General features: G+C 41.1%; 1 protein-coding gene across 7 annotated transcripts in view; it reads right to left on the minus strand.

Annotated features, from left to right (window-relative positions):
- Positions 1–25,066, minus strand: part of COL24A1 (collagen type XXIV alpha 1 chain) — a 286,537-nt gene that overhangs the window by 187,510 nt on the left and 73,961 nt on the right. For 5 of the 7 annotated variants that reach the window (XM_059728018.1, XM_059728017.1, XM_059728015.1 and 2 more), the window contains exons 8-12: positions 9,750–9,794; positions 7,392–7,445; positions 5,980–6,024; positions 1,879–1,899; positions 868–921 (exon numbers count right to left, since the gene is read on the minus strand). In XM_059728018.1, coding sequence (XP_059584001.1) covers positions 868–921; positions 1,879–1,899; positions 5,980–6,024; positions 7,392–7,445; positions 9,750–9,794 — 219 coding nt within the window. The remainder of the gene's footprint in view (positions 1–867; positions 922–1,878; positions 1,900–5,979; positions 6,025–7,391; positions 7,446–9,749; positions 9,795–25,066) is intronic. The other 2 variants (XM_006277520.4, XM_059728016.1) reach the window with 1 other exon arrangement.

Raw genomic sequence — 25,066 nt, forward strand, 5'->3', positions numbered from 1 at the left:
GCTGACAAAAGTTTATGCCAGGGTTTCTCAACCTTTATAGATCTAAGGTACTCCTCCATAAATTTTGCAATTTGAGCAGCACCCTATTTCAAAACCTAATTTATTTATTATATGGCTTGCCTCTTTGTAGAGGGGACAGACAGTGGGGGCAGGGAGGAGCCTAGGGAGACAGAGCCTGAGCTTGCTTCTATCTGCCTATCTCTTTATACTTCCTGTGGCACCCTTTAAGGGATCTTATAGCACCCTGGTTGAGAGTCACTGGCTTATGCTATACATCTTTGATTTAGTCAGTCTATAAGATGCAGATCTCTTCCACCTTTGGCATGATTTCAGACTAAAACAGCCAACTACCTCTCTTCGTTCCAGGCATTTTAGTTGAATTATATATGTATGTAAGCAGGGCCTGACTTTTCTCTCACAAAGGTGAAAATATAACTTTCCTTGATTTCATTAGTATGTTCAAGATCACAATTGTTTATTTTCAGATTGTCACCAGCTGTTTTGTCTTAAGCACATAGCTGACAATTAAGAAATGTTATTGATATACATAATGAAGCTACTCCTATGGAAATTTTCACCACTGATTTTATAACAAGAAAATAGGCTCCAAATCCTAGTTTTAAATGAAGTCCAAGATTCTGGTTATAATCAATGCATATTTATTAACCTGAATACTATTTTCATTTTATATATTTAATTCATGATAATATAGTTTTATTATTAAATAGAATTATTTTTCCCCCATTAGTCTTTTTAAAAAGTTACACAGATAAGAGCTCTTATTTCTGCATTGCTTGGACTCTACCTGATAATGTGTTTTAAAATTGTAAATGTATCAATATTTCATAAATGTTTCATTAAGCATACCCTTTCTCCTTCAGGTCCAGGCTGTCCTGCTACACCTGGAGATCCAATGAAACCCTTAAAAACAAATATGCAAGTCTTATGTTTCTCTATTAGAAGGCTGCATCTCACAAACAATGCTAGATAATGATTTACTGCACATTTAAGATACCACTATTATTTTGAGATTGAGGATGAAAACCTGGCTGAGTTGAAATCAATGGCAAAATTCCTACTGGCTTCAATGTGGACAGGATGTCCCTCCTCAAACCCAAAGGCAAAGATGATCATGACCATTGTACAAGTAGAATATAAATCATCCATAATTAGAGGTGTGCAAAATGGGCTGTATTTGATTTGGATTTGGTCTGAATTGGGGACAGTGATTCAATTTGTTGATTCAGATCACTGTACTGATTTGATTCAGCCAAATTCGAAGCTGAAGATTCGATGCTGATTCGGAGGCATCAGTACCCAAGCTGGAGGGAGCTGGGGGGAGGGGGGGGAGGGAGTGGGTTCCCTGGCGGACCCAGAAGTGGACTGGAAGTGCTTCTGGTCCACTTCCGGGTCCTCTGTCGAGTGTGTTGGGGCCTCCCCACGCTCCTTTGGGACGCTCCATCCACCAAAGCATCTCAGCATTCATGAGCCGCCTGGTACCTTGAGGGATGTAGAAAAAACATAAAGCTGTGTCTATGTCCAAATCATCAAATCTTTCCAAATCTCTCTGAATCAGTTTGGAGGGTTCTGATTCAATTCAGAGAGATTTAAGGGTCTTTTGATATGATTTGGAGATTCGGCTGCTGAATTGGGCCGAATTTCCTCCGAATTGAATCAGCGACCAAAGCTTCGCACAGCCCTAAAAAATATTACAAAAATACATGACCAGATCACAATGTCCCCATCAAAGAAATATGAAATTAATCTTGTGAGATTAACATCATGCATAACATTTAAAGCAGAAAAAGATGGAAGCCCAGTTTTTGTGAATAACTTTATGTAATTTTTGGTACATTATAATTCTTCCATAAAGTTTACCTTGCCATACATGGTGTTTTCCTGAAAATGTGGTAAAGATCTTTTTACCATGTAAGCAGAAGAGTATACTTATGCACACCACTAAAAAACTAGTGAGCAACACCCACTGTTCAAGTCAGTTCAATTTTTGTTTTCTCATGCTTTTTTTTTTTTTGTTTCCAGGTGGAATGGGGCTGCCTGAGAATTATTTTTTGTTGTTGTGTCAAAATCTGGAAATTCATAACTTAACACAACTGCTTTTTATTTTGAAAGTGATATGGGAGGCATCTGCTAGAATAAAATTCATTTATAAGACCAAGAATATAGGCTTAAGATGATAGGCCACATGCTAACCCTTGGCAAACAAGTCATAGTCCTGAGATTTGTTCCCATAGCATCCAATTAATCACTGGCTAAAGGAACAGAAACCAAAAGTTAAGAAAGTAAAGTCTGATGTGAAGAAGGTACTGCATGAAAATTACATTTATAAATTTAAGACAGTTGGGCATTTTTGTAAATGTTGCTCTCTGCTGCTAGTTTAGGAAACAATTCTATTTTTCATCATTACAATGGCAAGAGCAGAAACCTCACGTACATGTAGTTCGACTGAAAAATCATGAAAAGTTATAAAGGGCAGGAAATTAATTGTCATGATTCTCTGTTGAACAGCATGTGTAACTTTCTTCTACTGGATAATAAGAAAAGATTATAAGAAATTATCATTAATGATTATTCCAACAGCTAGAAAGTGGAGCTCAAATTTTATGTCTGGATATAATGACAACATGAATTACAAGGCCAATTTCCTCTCCTACAAAACTAGTCAAAGGACAACTGTATCAGGAAAAATATAAGTTTCATGTGTACTGAACTATTTAGGGGAATGTTTTTAAAATTGTATTTTTTTAAAATTGTCAATGCATTAATAATTTAATTTCAGACCCTTAAGATTTGTGAACTAATCCAAATGCCCTGATAAATTTAAGCTTGCTCTCATGTCTTCAGTGATTTCTATTATACACCTATGTATTGCTTCCAAATCTCAATTTTCAGACTTCTGTTGCTGTGCCTGTACATAAGATATGTGAGATTCATTTACAAACTGACACAACCAAATGTGCAATACAGGGATTCTATGGATAAAGGCTATGACCTGGCACAATCAAATGGCAGGAACCTCTGCAGGTATTAGCTACTAAAAAGGAATCATTGTTTTCACATCTACTTCTACCGTCTTCTGATTTTAATGAAATACCTTAACTTATTGTTAGGGAATTTCAGGAAGTACAGTGATCTGTGGTATTGTTTATGTGATTTAAAATTATAGCTCTCAGTCTTGATTCCTTATATGTTATTAATACTTTAAAATAAATAAGCAGGATGTAGTGATATTCTAGAAATACGGTCTAACTTTAAGAGCTCTAATGATCTTGAAATAATTATATGTTTCAACAACATAAAAACATGCCATTGTGTCAATGATAATACATACAAAATTTGAATAAAGGATGATGCAGTATTCACATAGTATCCTTAAAACATTACATTCTGAGACTGGTCCAGCAATGACTCATATTAATAATAGATTCATAGACGTTAGGGTCGGAAGGGACCTCAATAGATCACCGAGTCCAACCCCTTGCATAGGCAGGAAAGAGTGCTGCGTCTAGATGACCCCAGCTAGATGCTTATCTAACCTCCTCTTGAAGACCCCCAGGGTAGGGGAGAGCACCACCTCCCTTGGGAGCCCGTTCCAGACCTTGGCCACTCGAACTGTGAAGAAGTTCTTCCTAATGTCCAATCTAAATCTGCTCTCTGCTAGCTTGTGGCCATTATTTCTTGTAACCCCCAGGGGCGCCTTGGTGAATAAATACTCACCAATTCCCTTCTGTGCCCCTGTGATGAACTTATAGGCAGCCACAAGCTCGCCTCTCAACCTTCTCTTGCGGAGGCTGAAAAGGTCCAGTTTCTCTAGTCTCTCCTCATAGGGCTTGATCTGCAGGCCCTTAACCATACGAGTGGCCCTTCTCTGGACCCTCTCCAGGTTATCCGCATCCCTCTTGAATTGCAGCGCCCAGAATTGCATGCAGTATTCCAACTGCGGTCTGACCAGTGCCCGATAGAGGGGAAGTATCACCTCCCTGGACCTATTCGTCATACATCTGCTGATGCATGATAAAGTGCCATTGGCTTTTCTGATGGCTTCGTCACATTGCCGACTCATGTTCATCTTGGAGTCCACTAGGACTCCAAGATCCCTTTCCACTTCCATGCCACCCAGCAGGTCATTCCCTAGGCTGTAGGTGTGCTGGACATTTTTCCTCCCTAGGTGCAGCACTTTGCATTTCTCCTTGTTGAACTGCATATTCTTGTTTTCTGCCCACTTGTCCAACCTGTCCAGGTCTGCTTGCAGCTGTTCCCTGCCCTCCGGTGTGTCCACTTCTCCCCATAGCTTTGTGTCATCTGCAAACTTGGACAGAGTACATTTCACTCCCTCGTCCAAGTCACTGATGAAGACATTAAAGGGTATCGGTCCAAGGACCGAGCCCTGCGGGACCCCACTGCCCACACCCTTCCAGGTCGAAGCTGACCCATCCACCACGACTCTCTGGGTGCGACCCTCCAGCCAATTTGCCACCCACCGGACTGTGTAGTCATCCAAGTCACAGCCTCTTAACTTGTTCACCAGTATGGGGTGGGATACCATATCGAAGGCCTTCCTGAAGTCTAAGTATACGACATCCACCCCTCCTCCTGTGTCCAGGCATTTCATAACCTGGTCATAAAAAGAGACTAGATTGGTCAGGCACAATCTGCCTGCCACGAAGCCATGCTGGTTTCCCCTCAGCATAATTTGTCTGCCGGGCTCTCGCATATGTGAGCCTTGATAATTTTGTAAGCCTTGATAATTTTTAATTAATTAATTCGTATTAATAATGACTGACCATTTATAGTTGCCTCTGTACAAAAAGAAAAAGGAAGTGGAAATTTTTCTGTAAGGGACTGAGATCACCTGGTTCTCTTGTGCAAATGAAAAAGGATATAGCTGAAGATTTATGGAGGAGTTTGGAGGAAGAAAAAAAGAACAGATGCCCAACAAGTGCAAGCCACCAAACTGCAGAACTTTTTGGTCTGAGATTCTGACAAACAGAAGAATAACTTCTCCCAACACTTACTGAAACTAAGCACAAAATTAAAAGAAAGGTCATTGCAGTTGGAGCTTTTAAATAACTGCAATTGCAATAAAAGATACAATGCACAGACCCAAAAACTTGATGTAAACATCTAATGGAACACCATGAAGTACATGGTAAACTCATCAGTAACCTGATTCAGTTAATCTATAAGGTACTTCTCTACTCTGCCTTCATCAGTAACCTGTTCAATTGGGAGCCCCATGGGATCAAAAGCCTGACAACTTTCTAGTATAAAGCAATTTCAAATCTCAGGTTACAAAACCCAAATAAACACAAGATTCATACCTGATCTAAATCTAATGATCTGTTGAGGAGAGTGAATTTGAAAGAATACACATTTGTATGTATATAAACAAAACAGGAAAAAACCCCCTCTATTTTTCTCTTGAAATTTGAGCTAGGTTTAAGCAACTCTTAAATCTGAAAAATATCAAGATTTGTAACCCAAATGTGTGTGAGTTATATCAATTGAAATAGTTTAGAATCTAACCAAAAATCTGACTGAATTATAAGATTTCCTTCAGCATTTGCAACATTTATAGATCACAAGAGCCAGATACTCCTTCATTTTCGACAGCTTCTATTATGAAAAATAATACTCCAGGTGAGAAATATCAATTCCACTCTACAGTCAGTTCACACACAGTCTCACGGCTTTCTTTTTCTTTTCCCTGCCTGTATAATTTCCAAGAGAAAGAAAAGCATCAAGATGATACTACAGTGCTCGCTTCAGACATGAAAAAGAAAGAAACAATTAACATTTCAAATAAAACAGTTTTGTTATTAGTGGGCTGCAAAACAGATGGAGTGATTCAGTGGATGTACAACTGGCAAATCGAAGTGAAACATCTCAGTCCCCTTCCTACATACTATCAATACAAAAATACAGCTGTGTGTGCTATAATGCTTAAAAAAACTTACTTACTCTTACACCTTTAGGACCTGGGTTACCTTCTGGTCCGGCTAAACCCTAATATAAAAAGATACGTCTTTTAGTTTATGTAAAATAAGCACAAATACAAGACTTAAAAGGGCTAAAACAGTAACTGTTAATTTTCAAGCTGACAATATGCTTTTCACAATTATGGCAGTTCAGAGAGGTGTTTTCCTTTAATTCATGTGTAAATTGCCTGGGAATGACTACAGCTTTCTTAACATTTGAGTTATTTTGTGGGGTAAGTTCTTCCAGAGCAAGCTGTAATTTTGTCTCAAGTTGTGGAGTTGTTAGCAGTAAAATTATTTCACAAAGCTTTCCATAAACTTTTATGATTGAATGAAGTTCCAGTTATTTTCTGGACAATGCCAGAATAATAAGTTTATTCCAACGTTGCAAAGTATTTTATATGATTAAATGTTGGCAATTTGCCACCACTACTATAAAAACTATTTAATAATACTTTACAATATATAAGCACCAAAATGTTGGTGTAATAAAGTGTCAAAACATTTTAGGTCAGTGGTCAACTTCAGCTGTATACGCAGCCACATCTCCACTGAAAATTGAACACACGTTATGCATCTTTAACGTCAGGTAAAATGGCTGCCATTTCCTTTTCGTGCATCATTTGTACCTACTGGGCTAAGCATTTGTTACAAGTATATTAAAATCAATATTAAAAAGTGCTTGCAAGTATAGCAATAGATATTTTTGTTGGCTCTCTCACAGATATCTGAATGGAAAAAGCACTTTAATGTTCTGTTACCCCATGAAAGGTGAAGAAATATTTTCATTAGATTCAGCAGTAAATAAGCATATTTAAAATAAATAAATAATTAAATAAATATGTAAATCAATTTAAACTATAATCTGCTTATTCTGTAAATAAGCAGAAACCATACTGTAGTAGAATGTTTCCTTTTTATTCTGAACTTTAGATCTTAAAAGTTTCAGAGAACAAAGAGAGTTTTCAAAGAAATGCTCAATTTGTATATTTTCTGTAATTTAGTAACAAGATTGGTATGCGCTAGAAAGGAACACAAAATTTCTGATTTTAACCTCTTCTGTGTCCAATATGCAAGGTACAATGAACACCATCTCTGAAAAGGGTTCGTTACAGGGGCTAATGACACAATGTCAGCCAATGCAAAGCTATTAGTAAACCAGATATTGATATGGTGCTTTCAGAAGTGACATTAATTATACATGGTAGCAGAAAATCTTTTTGAGGGAGATTGGTTTCTCAAATCATTTTCTGCTGATGAACAAGCATACACAGCACACATCAGACTAAAAATTAACCCAAGAGAGACAGGAGAAAATAAATAACTAACCAATACACAGCACAGAAAAGGTGCTCAGTAAAGAAAACATATAAATCTATAGCATAGTTACGGCACCTGCCTGCCAGGGTAACCAACTGCTCCATTATTGCCAGTCATTCCTGGAATTCCCTAGATTTAAAAAGAAAAAAAATAGCAATCATCTTTAGTGTATTTTTCACGCATTGGCAATGTGAAAGTGCTTTGTTTCAGTGCAAGACTACTTTTTGGGTAGGTAAGAGAAAGAACCTATGAAACACACTTCTCATGCACAACTAAAGTCAACATCGGCTACTCACTGAGCAATGGAAAACACATTTGAAACACACTGCAAGGAAGGACAAGTCCAACAGAAGGTGAGTGCTAAAAAGAAGAACACTGATCTGTGAAGAAAAAACTTGGACAGTGTTTGGCAAAATTAGCTGTGCACAACTGGAGATGCCCTTAGGGGAGAAATATTTATAGTGCATATAACCCAAGCTGACACTAATAGTAGCCATTTTATTGAGACTGACACTTTTATTAAACAAATGCACTCATGATAGATCTTTACATCCTTGTGTATCTGAATTTTCTCATATCTGTCTAGGGTTAGGTCAATGTAGACCTAGATTAGGAATGGGTGCAGTAAATGCATATTTTTTCCCTTTGTTCCTTTTCTTACCAAGTTCACAAATATTTTGTATTTTTGCATGTTTTTAATATCTCCATATTTGACTGTTTTAAAGAAAATATGTTCTTCTGCAATGGTTCCAAGTGATACAATTTCACTGGACACACTGAAGAAATGGGCTCTCTACCCCTAGCTCCTTAGATAATTTATTTAAATAACCCAAGTCCATAGGGTGTCTTAGAAACTGTCCAGCCTTTCCACCTGTTGTCACATGAGAGTCACTAGATCATTAGGCCATGAGCTGCACATAGCTGGTTTGACATAAAGAAAAACAACCAAAGAACTGGGAGTCACGAGTGCAGAGGCAAAAAAGGGTGTGTGTGTGTGTGTGTGTGTGTGTGTGTGTGTGTGTGTTTTCAATTTCACTTCCTTGTCCTGCTAGTCCATGAATGGGTGGTCTGCCATGAAACCAGGCTCTGTGATCTCTAAAACTTGAAACAGTTAAGGGGGCTCTCGATATTTTTGGCTGAATCATCTCAAACGTGACAGTGAATCCAGACCCATTTCTTTTAGTATTTCCATTTTTAAACTCTTGCTTTCATTCCTTCTCAAGTAATTAAAGACTTCACCAATGTACAGAAACATTTTTCTTTTCTTTGCAAGTTTATGGAAATTCCAAACGACAGGCAAGTTTTTTGAAAAATCGCAAATTCTATTGTTGGTGATATGTAAACTGACTTTAATTTTTCACAGTCTTTCCATGTCATCCTTTAAGATTATGCATCACCTTCTAAAAGGCCTAAAAATAGCAGTAACAGGAAACATCTGTTGAATAAACCATTTCCAAAACTCTTAAAAATCAGTTAAAAATATTTCCAAAATAATATAACAAAGAATAACATTATGTATAACAGTAGTATGGCTTTATTGAGATGTGCAGACAGTAATTTCATACTGAGGTCTTACATATCAGATTCTCCTCAGGGAAATTAACACACTTGTTTGCTGCCAAAATTGTTCTTCGGGGTGAATCTGACTCATATCCTCACCCATGAAGCCCTCCCAATGGATTTGCTATTTTTCCCCACTTGCAGCTTCTTTGGTTTTCAGAACTAATTGCCCCTGCAGTTAATGTTTTTCTTCCACTGACCTTGAACAAGTAATCATCTGTCAGAAAGTTACTTGTGAAACTGAACCGAGATTATTGGTAGGATCTTCCCATCATTTTGAGTCTTGGTGTAGAATTCAGTTAAAGGTTTAGATAATGCTCTCAGTATTTGCTTTCCCCTTTGGTGATTGTCACTACTATTTATTTATCACTGACAGTGCATTCAGTATTGTGTAGAAAAAAATTAAGTCTACTCCATGACTATACATTTGGAAGCTGTAGGTGTTTATCTTCGCACGGAGGAGTAGCAAGCAGTTACCTAAAAAAATCATGTTAAAGCTATCCCTTGAATTGATATGGAAGTGTGAAGAAAGCAGTGCAGACATTTTCCTCCTTCTCCACAACAGATTAAGCATGTATTATTAAGTTCCAGTCAGTAGATTTGAAAGAATTTGAATTGCTTCCTCCTGAAGCACTGCAAAACACAGTTCTACTAGGTGATCAAAATAGTTGGAGAAAACAAATTATTTTAATTTATCTAGGTCTTCACACTGCACATCTCTCTATGGCAGCTAAGCATCTAGACAAAATATACTCTATCGATCATTTCTTCAACTAATCAGTAATTGACATTAAATTCTTGATCCTTATGCTCAGTGGTACATAACATACTTGGAAAAACATGTGTTAAAGGAATGGTTTCTGTGTTACTTACCTGCTCACCCTGTCGACCCAGTGGTCCTGGATAGCCTTTGGGACCCTGCAGTAGAGAACAGCAGATGCTATAGTGAATACATTCAGATATGTAAAATACAACTTTTGGTTCTTCCCCTCCCCTGCTCCAGCCCTTCCCCCTTTATCTTTCCTTCATTGAGAAGAAGTCTGGCATGTCTATTTGTCTGTGACATCAGCAGGCAGCAAGACTTAATTTCAATAGCTGATGTGTAAATGGACATGGGAGAAGAAAAAGAGAAGCCTTCATATAGATATAGATAACTTCTAGATAGGCTGCTCAGCTTGCATGGATTAGCACTGGTTTGTGTTCGTTTAACTAACACGTACACAAAATGCCGTAGGCACTGATCTGATTGTAATTACTGCAAAACTGGATTAAGTCCAGCCAGTTTCCCTGTTCGAAATCCTTGTCATAACATTAAAAGATATAACCAGGGAATTATCATAGCATGAAGCTCTCTAGGAAGAAGTTCATTAAAAAAAATCCAAAGGCCTCATTTTCTCCAAACCAATAGAGCATCTTGCTAATCACACAGAGTACTGGTAAATTATATTAATGTTTAGAAATGATAAAGGAAAGACAAATTACATTCATCTGCAAATGACAAGCTGCAGAACATATTTTTAACCATATACCAGAATGTCTGTGAGTTCCATGTTGGATTAATTTCCCTATTGTAAAAAAATGGTCAAAAAATAAAAAAAGGAAGATGGTGACTGTGAGAAGTAGGTTCATTTCATCCAGTTTTCCATTCAGTATGTTGTATCTGAGCCTACTAATACTGGTATAGGGAGTGAAGAAGATATCTGTGGCATTGGTGTGAAGAAATGGATGTGAACAAATCAGGTGATTGAAACTGTTTCATTAATGTGCCATGGCATGACTTAGAACACTTGCTGGTAACCCATTAACCCCCCCAAGAGCATGACTAAACCCTCTGCAACACAAACCTGGAAGGCATTGCATTAACATTTCTTTAGGAATGATGGGTAAAATATTCAAAAGTGCCTTAAAAGGATAAATCCCTCCAGAGTCTTAAGTCTTATTTATTTTATGATTCAGAATTTTACCCTACTTCTGAACTAAAAGGATTCACTAGAATAAGTGCTTTTAAAGGAAACATTCTGTTGTTTGGTTTCATTTGGACTGGAGGAAAGGGAACTGAGGCTCAGTAAATCAATCACAATTAAATGTTCAAGTGAATTACTTCAATTGCATGTGACCCCTCCTTGTGTGCAGTCCTATTCAGAATTAAAATTACTTCAATTTGGTTTAGCTTATTTCACTCTGAAAATCTAACAAGCACTAGCATTGCTAGGGGAAGGCTAAAGAGGCATCCATGCATCCGTGCTGGGACCTCCAAAAGAGTCCCTCGCCATGTGGCACCACACTAATGTGGCTCTACTGCTTCTTGTTTGGAAGCTAGCGGACACAGCAATAACATGTGTGTCTTATGTCACATAGACAAGCCCTTAGTCTCTGTTACTTTTTATTACTTTTTCTGTTTCTGTACATTTGCTACTAGAATATGTTTGGTTTAATTTAAAAAAAACCACACATTGCCCAAGCTCCCAGACAGAACAGCAGTTCTGCCACCTCTCAAGGAAGACAGAGAAACTAGGAACTCGATGTTTGGAGTACACAGGAAGAGGGGATGATCTCTAAACGTGAGGAAAAAAAGGACTAAAAGAGCTGCTGTGGATGTGCTGTTAAGCCAACAAGCTGTAAGATTCTATACGCTATCATAAAAAATGTTGCCATAGGAATGGAAAACTGCTTTGCAAAAAGTTAATATGACCTTTCAGATCTACATCAATTCAGGAATCATCACACAAATAAACATGTATCTATGGAAACAGCTGGACAATCATTTTCAAAATGTTGAGAAGACAGTGGTAGAGCAGAGATCAAATGATGTTTACAAGACAATAACCTTCTTAGTCTTCTTGCTTTTCAGCATAATGACAGGAACCAAGCAATTTAGCATAAGTGATATAAATTGATGTCATTCTTGCTACTGTCTCATGATTACAATCCTGTGGTGTTCTTCTGATGCTGCATCAGCCTGACAATACCACAAGCACCATAATACAGAATGTACTTATCAGCTCCACATTTTCACTCACTGACACATGGTTTCAAAATGTTGTTTTGTCTGCATGTAGCCTCATCCTAGAACCTTCTTTGGTTTCTTTGTAGATCCACTCTTTTTTTTAATTTAAATCTTTAAATCTTTTAAAAATTACATCAGGGTTCTTGCCTAGTCCCTCCAGCCTCCTGAAAGAATACTTAATATTTATTTTGTTTACAAAATGTCATAAATGTCAATGATAGCATCTAGAAGAGGTTCAGTGATATAACTGTCAATTACATCAGTTTGCCCAGCGGTTGTCTACTTGAGAAACCCCACATCTGACTCGCAGAACCTCTCATGAGACTTGAGGTACCACTCTGAAAACTCCAGCTCTTAGTTTTCACTTGTTTTTTGACTACAGGAAAACCAGAGAGCAGTTTTTCTGCTGCAAAGAACTCAGAAAGCCCACATTAGGTCAGAACATTTTTAACACTATAGATTCCTATTTGAAATCCCTGGCTTTATCTTGTGAATCGTGTTTGCACGCCTAACAGTGTCTAACATTGTGTGACGCCCCACAGCACCCTTGAAAGGATCTCAAGGCACCCCGAGGCACCAGAGAATAATTGATCTAGACAAGTGGGAATGCAACTGTAGCTTGTGGAGACAAATCTAAACCAGATACAATCTAGCTACTAGCTAGCTCTCATCTTGATAGCTATGAGGCTGCTGTGGCAAGGGTTTTAGCTGGTGAGTAAGTACCCAGGGTCTTGGTTAGGCTTATGCCATGTTGCTACAGCTACACTGGTACCAGCACACAAGCTGCTAAATTTATTTGCGTGCCTTCCTGAGCCTCAATGCTGACTCGATTGCAATGCTGACACATCTGGAGGCTTCCTCCTACTACCAAGACCCAGTATTTCAAATGCAAATATGAATATACTTCTTTTGAAACCAAAAGGCCCCTATCTCTTATCAAGATAAATCAGGAAGAGCTGTATGGATGTCACAATATACAACTGATGCACAATGACCCTTAACACATCTCCAATGGATGCAGCTGTTATGCAGATTTGATTTTGGCCCCTAACATCACAGTGCCTTTGCACAGTTTTGCTTCACTATCTTTTAATTACTCTTTTATGGCATACCCTACACGTAGAAGATTTTCTTTTTTTTATACAGTTACTAACATAATGCTCTTGTCATGCTTTCCTTCATATGCTTTATTAACAAAAAACATCTTTAATTACCTTAGTCAGGAGAACCAATGGGATGCTAACTTAGTTGTGTGTCTTTGCTAGTTTCAGTGTAAATTTTAGATTTGTTATTATGAAGAGAGAAGCTTGCTACAAAGAAAGCCATTCCTCTCCACTTTGTCCAGGCTTGGTCTTGAAGAGGGAGAAAGGACAGAGGTCGAATTAATGGTTTCTCTCAGAGAGAGGTGGTATACACTATCCTGATGAAAAAATACCAGACAGTATATACTTAGTAAAAAAAATAAAGTAAGCTTCAGGCAAAATTACAGTTAAGCCAAATCAACATGTCAAAATGTCCCTAAAAACAGCATTCAAAGGAGAGTATTTTCCCCTTAAATTCAAATAGTTCTTTTCAGTTAAATGGCACCCATGTGAAATAAACGTAGTCATTTACTACCACAGAAAAGTTAAATGTTTTTGCAGCTATTTAAACATTTATTTGTTTAGTACCAACAACTTTCAATGTTGTGTACAGTACAGAAAAATGAAGACAGGAATACTAACAGATATGCCTCTTTCTGTTTGCAACCAAATCTTTTCCTTTCCTAATAAAAACTCTGCATTTTACTTGTAGGCAATTAGTTAATTGCTTTAATTAAAGTTATTTTTGATTTTGAGTATCTGCAACCACTTGTGTATGATGGTTGTTTTTGCATGTATGCATGATTCAAGGCAAGTTAATCTACAGCCTCATGGTATTGTTTTGGGCTTTAGTTTCCTTTATGACCCTGTGGAATTTAAACTGATGTGCCATGGCAGCATGCATATATAATATGTCATCCCTCCTGAGATTAAACTGTCTGCAGAATTCACATCAAACGACCTCAATCACCTACCCTATCTTTGGAAAATCTGTTCCTTGCTCTTTGATTATGAGAGATGCTCTTTGTCCCTGTTTGTTTCTACTGGTCAGGTTAACTATATATTTTTTATGCTTACGACCCTTGGACTGCTACAAGTACAGTTGTGTCAGGAGGCATTGATGGTAAGTTTGCTTCACCAAATTTGGCCCCAGCTGCTTACAATATATGCCCATTATGAAAATATTATTATTCCTTCAACTCACCTGTGGCTACTTTTCTCTTTGTGCATGCACCCATCTGGCCTTGTGGAGGTGCTCTCTTGCCGCTTTGGAGCATGTATCTGGTGCTGGCCACAGGGTGTGTTCCAGCAGCCTTGACGCTGGGTCATGTTCACCCCAAAGAAAGCCCTGATACTCTCTTGCCATGGCTTGGTCTTTTCCTTCAGTGTTGGCATTCCTTCTTGTTGCTTCCTGCGGACCAGGTGCTGCCCTTAGTGGGTGTTCTCGGGGTTCCACCCCGGCCATGCACCAACTCTCAGGACGACCAGATGTTGGATCGCTGGCTCACCCTTCTGCTGTCTTCACCTGCTTCCTCTTCTCCTTGCTAGTCATCTGGCCTCCTTCCATACGAGACAACCACGGGACATCAGACTGTGCCAGACAAAGTGCTGGGTCTTCCTTCCCTACACTACTACCTGCTGTGCTGTTCTGGCTCCTCCTGGCCTGTGGAGGCTGCCCTTGGCCCCTCTCCCTTCTTTGGGGCCCTGCAAAACTCAAAACAGTTTAGGAGAAAAGAAAAAGGAACAATTGGGCTGTGGTGCCTCAGCCTGCCCCACTGAGAGGTCTGGCATCTGTGGCTCCAAAGTCCCTCGACACTGTCCTCCTAGCCTGGCTGCCCTGCCAGGCCAGTGTGATACCTTCTTCAATAAATCCTGGACCCCTCCATCAGGCCCCTGTGTGCAGCCCAGGGAGTAGCCTCCCACTCCAGTCCCAGCGGTGCTGCTGCCGGCTCCATTTCCCTTCTGCCAGCTTTTATATCAGTCAGGTGGTGATTTTTCCTGACGTCATCGGCCAGCACCGTTCCCAGACAGCAGTAAAAATGTCTGATGAACCATGCAGGTGGTTTGTCTCAGCGTGGCTCATCCAGTTCTGTTTTTCCTAAAAACGGTACTAGTGGAACCTGAGGCAGAGTCGACCCACCCAGAAAAGAAAAAGAAAAGCCCTGAAGGCAGGGCATACGTACCCTTTTTCTTAAAGCAGCACTTTACCATACAGTAGCAAAAAGGAACTTTGGGGGTTTGTAAAATACCTTCTTTTCCCAACTGGATTCCTTCACAGCTATGCACACACACTTATCCTTTAAAAGGAGTTTCCAAAATGAAAACAAGTTTGCATCTCAGCAGAAATCTGACAACAGGTTTATTGACATGGGCCATGTGTAGACGAAATGAGGGGCATGTGTGCACAACACTTTACAGTGGGTTAAATGCTTTTGCACTGCTTTTATGGTGTTGGTGTTTGCCTGCATTGGCAGCATATTGTGCAGGAATTCCAGACTCTGTAGCAAATTTGGCGGCATAATCCACCTTAAATGACTTGGGGTGCAGCAGACTAAAACTCTGCCTCTTTTCCCTGAAGCCTGTCTACCTGCCTGAGCTGCGCTGGGGCCTGGTGCTTCCCTCTGTGGCTGTGGTGCCTCCTGGGACTGGCCGAGCCAGATGCCTGTGGGTGGGTGCCACCTGAGGGGTCCTGCTGCTGCTGCAGAGGGAAGCATCAGTCCCCTCCCCTCCCCTCCAGCCCAGGGATCGCGCCACCCGCCAGCAGCTTGCCTTCCCCTCCCTGCCGCCAGAGAGGCAGGTGAGTGGGTGTGCGCACAACAATGAAGCATTTAAGGAATGCTAAATTGAAGCAATGTTTTAAAAAACCCACCACTTCAATTTAGGGTCCCCATTTTGTCTACACATGCCCATAGATATCTTGGTTAATGATACCAACACTCCGTCATCTCAAACACTGCAAAGCTAGGGCTAAGGTCTATTAAAACAGAGTTGTGATTTAATAATTACAGGTGTAACGTAATTCAAGGGACTGGTATTCCTACATGATTAATTCAGACTAAAGGTTTTTGAAATGTGGTTTTAGTTAGAATCTGATCTACATATCATGGAAACAAAAAGTAAAATCTTCAATGCTCAAGTGAATGCAATCATGTGTGGAGTCTCTAACCCTCACAAAGAAAGAATTCTTGTGGAAGGAAGAAAGAAGTCAGATTTTAGTTCCGCACCCCCAACTGTGAGTCCCCTAGTGGAGAACAAATTACAACTGGCTCACATCTACTTTCTTTTGAACAGAAGTTGCTTAGAAACTGATACTACAGCAAAGCAATGCATGTTTCAGGATTCAAAAGACGCCAAAGTTTTTCTGGTGACAGTTGCTGGAAAGAAACAGGCTACCAGATAAAATCTGGATCTGATCTGGATAGGAACTAACCATGCCAAGATGAATTTTCTCCACCTAAGGACTATAAATTCTAGGCAGACCTTTAAATTGTGTTAATTTACTTAAATTCCAAAGATCTGTATGTGGCCTTTGAGCAGTGGAGCATGGCAGAGGCAGTGAAGAAGCACGAGGCCAGGAAAATAAGGACCTCTTGTGTCCAGTCCTCGTCAATCTTCTGCCCCTGCTAGAGCAGGTTATTCAGGGCAAAGACTGTGCTTATAACCCACATAACCTAGTCTCCACCCACCTCCTCTTTTTCTCCCTTTCTCTTTTCTCCCTCCCTTTTTCTTTCCCGCTTCCTTTCTCTTTTCTTCCCCCATCCCAGATGTGATCATCTTTGCTTGCATAGGATGAACAACAATATTCCAAAGATCTGTAGATAAATGAGATATATTTCCATACAAGTTTTAGAACTAATTCTGTAGTATCTCTCTCTTCCATTTACAGAAAAAATAAATGTATGCTTTTGACCAGTGCAAAAAACCACTGGCTGTACTACATACAAAAGGCAATTACAAATATTCATGACAAGGAAAAAAAAGAATGCTTTAAAATGCAATATTGGATTTTGCATTTTGTTCTGGTACTCTCATTTTCTTGAATTCTGTTGCCAATAAAGCATTAATATGATTAACATTGTGTAATTTATATTTTCTGCTTAATGACTTGTCAACATGAATGAATAAGGTCTGATAATCTGAGACTTTCTAGTTTATATTTCTGCTGAAAGCTTTATAGTGCTCCTTTATTTTTTCCATTTTCTCCATGATGGAATATCTACAATCTCTGTCCACGTTCCTAATCTCTAAATTGTATTTCTCCAATTTAAACATGGATATCACTTCTGTGAAGATAATACATAGCTGTACTTCTCCCTGAACAAACTGAGCTTCTGTCTAAAGAAGCTAAACTGAGCTTTTGCTTCTTGCTTACTTGGTCATTTGAACTGACAAATCTTGGCTACAGCAAAACAACCCACTACAAAATGACTTAAAATGAAATCTTCTTTCTATATAAACTATATCCCACTATATCCAGTTAGAAACAATCTTGTAAATCCCTCCAACCCTTGATGAGATGAGGAAAGCCATCAAGCAAATGCAGAATGACAACACATCTGGAGCTGATGGAATCCCTGCTGAAATCTTCAAGCATGGGGGACAGGAGCTCACATCAAAGCTCCATGCCCACATCTTAAGGAACTGAAATGATGAGGAAATCCCAGATGACCTCAGGGACACCATGATCATAACAATCTTCAAGAAAGCAGACAAGTCTGACTGTAGAAATTACAACTAGGAGCCAGGATACCTGGGCTATTTCCCTGCTCTGGGGAATATGTTCTAAGTCAGGGGTGCCATATATATGGCCTGTAGTTACAGAAGTTGTTTTTCACCACTGGAAAGATCACTGTGAGAATCCTCCTGAACCGTCTCTACATTTGCTGAAGAGCTCCTCCCAGAATCTCAGTGTAGTTTTAGGGCATCAAGAGACACAACCGACATGATCTTCACTGCTTGCCAGGTGCAGGAAAAATTCCAGGAACAACTTAAACCTCTCTACATGACCATCTTTGACCTCAAGAAAGTCTTTGCTCTGTCAACCGAGAAGTGCTGTGGAAGATCCTTCTGAAGTATGTGTCCCCACCAAAATTCATCATCATGCTTTGCTTGCTTCTTAATGGTATATGTGATGGGCTAGCTGGCAGTGACCTAGCCCAGGGGTTTTGAAAGGGCAAAAGACGATTGGAGGACTTGGGATTCCCTTTCCTCACCAATCAGGCCCCAGAGATTCACCCCTCATGTCCCCTGATTGGCCCCTGGGGTCACCTGGAGGGGGATAAAAGGGGCAGCATGGCTGACTCGGGGGAGACCAGCGAGGGACTATGAGGAAGGAGCTTCAAAGAGCTGGCAAGAGCTGAGCCAGTGGGGCGGAAGCAGTTGCCCCAGAAAAGCCTGAAGGAGCAGGACCTACAGGCAGCAGTTGGACCCTCAGCAGCACGGCGTGTGGATGGCAGGAGAGGCTTCCTAGTGGGCTCCAGGATCCCCTATGAGAGGCTGTGGCCAGCAGGAGGATCTGAGCAGTGACCTGAGGGGTTCCCAGCTTGGCTTCCAACTCCTCCAATCAGAGACCAGGCAGCTCGACATGAGGCCGGGGCTCCAGGAAGGTCAAGACCCCTAGCAGTTTGGAACAGTACCAGCACTACTAGCTGTGTAGTAGTGTTCCTGCCTACCATGTGGGAGATCTGAATTCAAATCCCAGCTTTGGTGGCTTGGAGTGAGTGAGCTAACAAGGAGAAAATCCTCTTGCAGTAGAAAGGAGCTATTGTGTTTCCTACCTTTATCCTCCTCCAGGTACCTAGGCCCTATATTTCTTTGTCCTTTGACATTTTGTGCCTTTTTATATTTCCCCAACCAGTATTGTTTGCTCTGCTGTTTGTGTTTTGTATTTTATTAACCCTGTCTTTTGCTAATGATTGTAAGTGTCTAAAATTTGTTGAATCCTGCCCCCTTGGGGCATTGTGGTGTCCACTATACCCCCTGATTATGGCTGTTATGTCCCCAGTATTGTTCCCTCATTAAAAGGTATATAGTTAAGTCCCCAGTGGTGGTCTGGCTCTGCTCTATAGGGGGAGGAGAGTCCCTACACCTCCCACCGTGCTTGTGCACCTGCTTTGATCCCTTCAATTGGAGAAGGGGTACCTTTTGGAGTACCGCCCGGGTTACATATGCAAGCAGTGATTCTCAATGATGGCTCTATTGCAGATCCCTTTGAGGTTAAGATGGGAGTTAAGCAAGCTGTGTCACCATTCCAACCCTTTTTTTGATATTCCTTACTACGATGCTATATCTGACCACCAACAAGCTTCCAGTCGTAGTGGAGCTAACCTACCGAATGGATGGTAAGCTGTTTAATTTCAGTCAACTCCAAGCCAAAACCAAGACCACCTGTATCTCAATCATTGAGCTCCTGTATGCTGATGATGCTGCAGTTTGTGCTTGCTTGGAAGCAGACCATCATCGGCAATCATCGACATCTTTACAGAAGCATACAAGAAAACAGGACTGACACTTAACTTTCAGAAGACTAAGGTCCTCTGTCAACAAGCTCTTAATGAACAGTCCTCAGCTCCAGTAATTCAGATGCACAATGAGACTCTAGAGAATGGTGAATATTTCTCATACCTCAGAAGCCATCACTCGCAGAAGGCTGACATCAATGAAGAAACCCAACATCACCTCAAATGTGCAAGTGCAGCTTTCAGACACCTGAGAAACAGGTGTTTGAAGATAATGACATCAGATCTGAAACCAAGTTCATGGTTTATCAAGCAGTCATGATCCCCACCTTACTGTACAGAGCCAAGACACTTACAACATACAGGAAACTTTGTGTCAAGTCACTGGAGAAATATCACCAACGCTGCCTGTGGAAGATCCTTGGAATCCAGCGTGGATAGATGTACCAATATTAGTGTCCTCTGACATCAACTTTGCTGGGCTGGCCATGTCATCCAGATTTCCAACTCCAGACTCCCAATGCCAGTTTTATTCTCCCAGCTCAGTTAAGGTTATGCTCAAGAGGAGGGTAAAAAAAGCACTTGAAGGACATCCTCAAAGCCAACTTTAAAAGATGCAACATCAATATCAACTCATGGGATACTATTGCCAGGGATGCTTCAAATGGAGGAAGAGCCAGCTGCAAGGAGCTGCTTTGAAACCTTATAGCAACAACAGGTGAAGGAAAAACAGGAGCAGCAGAAACAGTGCGTTGTGGACCAAACCAAAGATCCAGAGCCACCCACCCTGCATGGAAACATGTGCCCAAGCTGCAGCAGAGTCTGAGCCTGGATAAGCTTTGTCAGCCATCTTTGGACTCATAGATAAAGCAGTCATGGATGACAACCATCCTCAGCTGCGAGGGACTGCTCATGATGATGATGTCTTTTAGTTCATTTTCACTTACAAGAATTAACCATTGCTCTACAGATAAAAAAATTCCAGAGCTATCTAATACCTCAAATATTTGCTTTCCACATCTCTCTTTTCTCTCACCATCTCTGGAAACTGAAAGAATCCATTGCTATTTTGATGAGTCCCTGCTGAACTACTCATTTGTACCTTAATCACTTCCCTTCATGCTCATTTTCTTTTTCCTAAATATCCTGAGTACAGAATGCTATAGTTAGACTACACTTTCCAAGCAGCTGGGTTGTATGCATCAATTGATGTCATATCTATTACAAAATCTAACTAAAAACTTTGTTTATCAAAAAAATTAAACACGAATTCATTCCACCCATCATCTCTAGCTTTATGTCCAGCTCCTTTGTAAGCTATTTGCTCTGCTCTTTCAGTACTGGCATCCTTTCTGTTCCCTTCTCATAATTCTCTATTGTTTGTCTCATGTTGTCCAATGTAAACAGACTGCTAAGATTTGAATGCATTTTTAAATGCAGTATATATGGGTCTTTTACTTTTTAGAATGCTCTGACATTTCTGCTACTGAAAATATAATATCAATATTAAGTACCATCCAAAAGCTGAACTTCTTTCAATTGTTTTCTGGGCAGGAATTTTAGTTTTTCTGGCACAAGTGTCTGAGAAATGTTCAGTTCTGGGGTGCTGACAGTCTGAGCACCAACACTAATATTGAATGAATGAGCACATGATTTAATGATCACATTGGCAAATGGAAAAGAGTTAAGAAGAGTCGTAACCAAAAGCTGTGGAAGGATGAAGTTATACACTGCACTTAGACCAGGGGTGTCAAACTCATCTGGTCCTGTGGGCCAGATGAGTGATGCAGGGTCAAGTACATAGGCTGGATGAATGGTGTGGAGCTGGAACCCATGGGCTGGATAGGGCCCTCAGACCCCCTTTCCCCTCCTTCCAGTCTAGATCCCAGCAAGAAGAAGCCTGGCACCATGGGTATCTGACTGTTGCCGCAAGAACTAGCCATTAGAGGCGCACCAATAAATCAATCTGATATCAGATCAGTACCAATATAAAGAAAACTGGCTGTATCAGATATCAGCCTGATGGGGCCAATAATTTGGCTGATAAATACCCGTAGTGCGCGCACCTTCAGCGTAGCACTCAGGCAGCGGGGCGCACATCTGGCAGCATTGAGAGCTGCCTCCAGCTGGTAAGTCCAATGTAGTGGAAGGGGATGGGGAAGGGAAGGGACATGGAGTGTGTATGTGTGTGTGGGGGATCAATGCCCCCCATGGTGAGGAAGGGGGCAGGGGCAAGGGCACTGATCTGCCCCCTGCCATGCCCCTTCCCTTCCCTTCCCCCTCCCCTTCCACCACACTGGACTTACCAGCTGGATGCAGCTGTATCAGAAATTGGATCGGTATTGGCCAACATGCCTCAATAAATATTGACTATTGGTATCAGCTCCCAAACTCTCTATCAGTATACTCTTACTAGCCATGGCACCAGGGTCCTTTCCTCAGAATTACTGGGGCTGCAGCACTACCACAAATTCCTGTGCTGCAGCTTGGGTCAGCTCTGTAAGGTTTAGGCAGGCTTCTGCTCTGCAGCCCTTGTTAAGTGCACTGGCTCAGTTACTACCAATCAAGGCCAGATGATCCCTAGCTCCTTCCCAGAGCTGCATTTATACAACTCCTCCAGCACCTGAACTTTGCTGCACAACACACTGGTCTTCAGTCTCTGAGTAGCTCTTGTCCCAACAACTTCTCCGACTTCCCTTGTTCCTGACCTTGCCTTTGGTTTGCTCCTGGATTCTGGCCTTTGGATTTTGCCTGCAGACCTCTCTAGTATCTCTGTCTTCTGTTTACAAAAAAAATAAATGTATGGTTTTGTCCAGTGCAAAAAAACCACTGGCTGTAATACATACAAAAGGCAATTACAAATGTTGCCTGCAGACCGGTTTACTGCATCCTATTCTGGGCACTGCACTTCAAGACGGATGTGGAGAAGCTTCAGAGAGTCCAGAGAAGAGCCACTTGTATGATTAGAGGCCTGAAGAGCAAGCTATATGAGGAAAGGCTAACAGATACAGGACTGTTCAGTCTAGAAAAGAGAAGATTTTGGGGGGATTTGGTGGCAGCTTACAAATATATCGGGGTGAGCATCAGGGGCTAGGTAAACAATTATTCACCAAAGTGCCCCAAGGGAAAACCAGGAGCAAGGGTCAAACTCCTAGAAGAAGGTTTCAGACTGGATATACGGAAAAACTTATTCATGCTTCATGTGACCAGACTCTGGAATAGACACCCAGTATGGGTGGTGCAGGCACCTACCCTGGAGATCTTCAAAAGGAAACTGGAAGCATACCGTACTGGAGTTATTTGACCCCAGCAGTCTTTGATGCCCAGAGCAGGGGGGCTGGACCTAGTGATCTCATGAGGTCTCCTTCCAGCCCTAAACTTCTGTGAATCTGACTCCTAAGCCTGGCTTGGCTTTGGGCTCTTGGACTTTGCCCTGTGGATTATCCTTCCGACTTGGTAACTGGGTTTCTGATTCCCAGGTTCTAGATTCATAGATTTCTGGGGTCGGAACGGACCAATTAGATCATCGAGTCTGACCCCCTGCTCTGGGCAGGAAAGAGCACTGGGGTCAAGTAACCCAAGCCACGTGTTGTCTAATCTCCTTTTAAATGCCCCCAAGGTAGGGGAAAGCACCACTTCCCTTGGAAGCCCATTCCATATTTTGGCAACCCCCATTATAAACATTTTTTTTCCTGATGTCCAATCTAAATCTGCTCTCCTTAAGTTTATGGCCATTGTTTCTAGTAACCCCAAGGGGTGCCCTGGTAAACAGAGTATCCCCTATTCCAGGGGCAGACAATTATTTTGGGTGGAGGGCCGCTTACTGAGTCTCGGCAAGCCATCAAGGGCCGCATGACAGGCAGTCAGGGACAGATAAATATTAATTTTCTAAATTATTTAGGGGCCCCATGGGCTGGACAGAATGGCCTGGTGGACCACATCTGGCCCATGGGCTGTATTTTGTTCACCCTTGCCCTATTCCTTGCTGACTCCCCACCCCCCAATGAGACTGTAGTCACAAGATCACCTCTCATCCTTCTCTTGCAGAAGCTGAAGAGATTCGGACCCTGGCTTGGCATTTCGGCTCCTGACTTGTGACCCTTACCACTGCAACCCCTGCTTCACGCTTGGCTCTATACCCAGTAGGCATGCTGACCTGGTGGACTTCAGCAGCTTCAGTTCTTGCTGGGGTGCTTGACTACAGCCACAGCAAGGTCCCCCTCCCCATCAAACTTATGGGCTGGATTGATCTGGCCTGTAGGCCATATATATGGCACCCCTGACTTAGAACATATTCCCCAGAGCAGGGAAATAGCCCAGGTATCCTGGCTCCTAGTCACACCCGTGCTCACCAGCCCTCCAGTGGGAAGTCAGAGCTGAGCAAGCAAGAAATGGTATTAACCCTTAATGTGTGACTGCTCACAGCATATTCTCACTTTAATGCCACTTAGCATTCCACAGATTTCAGATGAGCCTGAGAGCAGTGTATCCTGGGATGCTACAGGACTGCCAATTGCTCCTTTTATCTCTGTGGAACAGACTGACGTTACCTTAATATGAGCTCGGTAGCACAGCCCAAAGTTAACCCTTGCCTGGAGTGGCACAACTTTGAGATGGTTAGAGGGCACTTAGCACAAGTTAACAAGATTTAATGCACAAACACTTGTGTTTTAAGTGCCCTTTGCATGGTCTAAGTGGAACTTCACCTTAAGACTCTTCTATTAAAATATCTTTGTGTTTCAGGCAAGCATATATTTACTTACCCTTACCAAGTTTTTCAGGGAAGGACATTTGAGAGCATCCAGAAAAATGCTTTAATTTATATTTTGCTACTACATTTTCAGTGAATTTAGTTCTCAGTGAAGTTCTGAATGAAGTCATGGGCCTAAAGCATTCTACTTTTCTGCCAAATGGACAGTGACAGTGCGTGCATTGCAGCCATACTTAGATAACAGTCCCAAGTTTAAAGCGGGTTTCAAACTGACCCTTTCTAAATAAGCCAACCAAAATGGAGCAAGACTCCAGCATATAACTCCTTCATTTGCCAGTGGTAGAGTCTGCACCAAATCCAAAATGCAGTCCACCCAGGATGTTGGACAGCCTGAAGTGCATGTGTATTTCAGCGTTGCTCCTTCTGCCTGATAAGAAGGAGCACAGTATGGCTGAAACCTTACCAACTCCCCAATACTAAGGATTGGATTTTAGAAGAAGGAATGAAGAGACTTAATTTACAGTCTAAAGCAGAGATGTAACAGGGCAGTTCTATGTCCTGGGCAGTGGCTCCACACAAGGCAGCCGTGGCTGCCACTGGCAGTGGCAAAACCAACTGCCAGCTGCAGGGAGGGCTATTTTTGCACACTCCAGTTGCCCTGCTCAGTTATGCTACTGATCTACAGTGACTTTAAAGCACTTATACAGCTATAGTCCTGAGCTTCTTCCAACATAGGAGACAACAGCTATAAAGTTCTAACTTTGTATTCCCTGGGAAATTTTCATTTTTAAAAATTACTAATAAAGTTGGAAACATTCTGAAAAAGAGGTCAATGAAACATATGACTATGGTCCGATTTATTCTTGCAAATTACATTTTAATAGAACATTATTTTACATTTCAAATGATGACGAATTCCCAAAGATGCACTG

The sequence above is a fragment of the Alligator mississippiensis genome, chromosome 5, assembly GCF_030867095.1.
Source record: "Alligator mississippiensis isolate rAllMis1 chromosome 5, rAllMis1, whole genome shotgun sequence".
In the NCBI taxonomy this organism is placed as follows: Eukaryota; Metazoa; Chordata; order Crocodylia; family Alligatoridae; genus Alligator; species Alligator mississippiensis.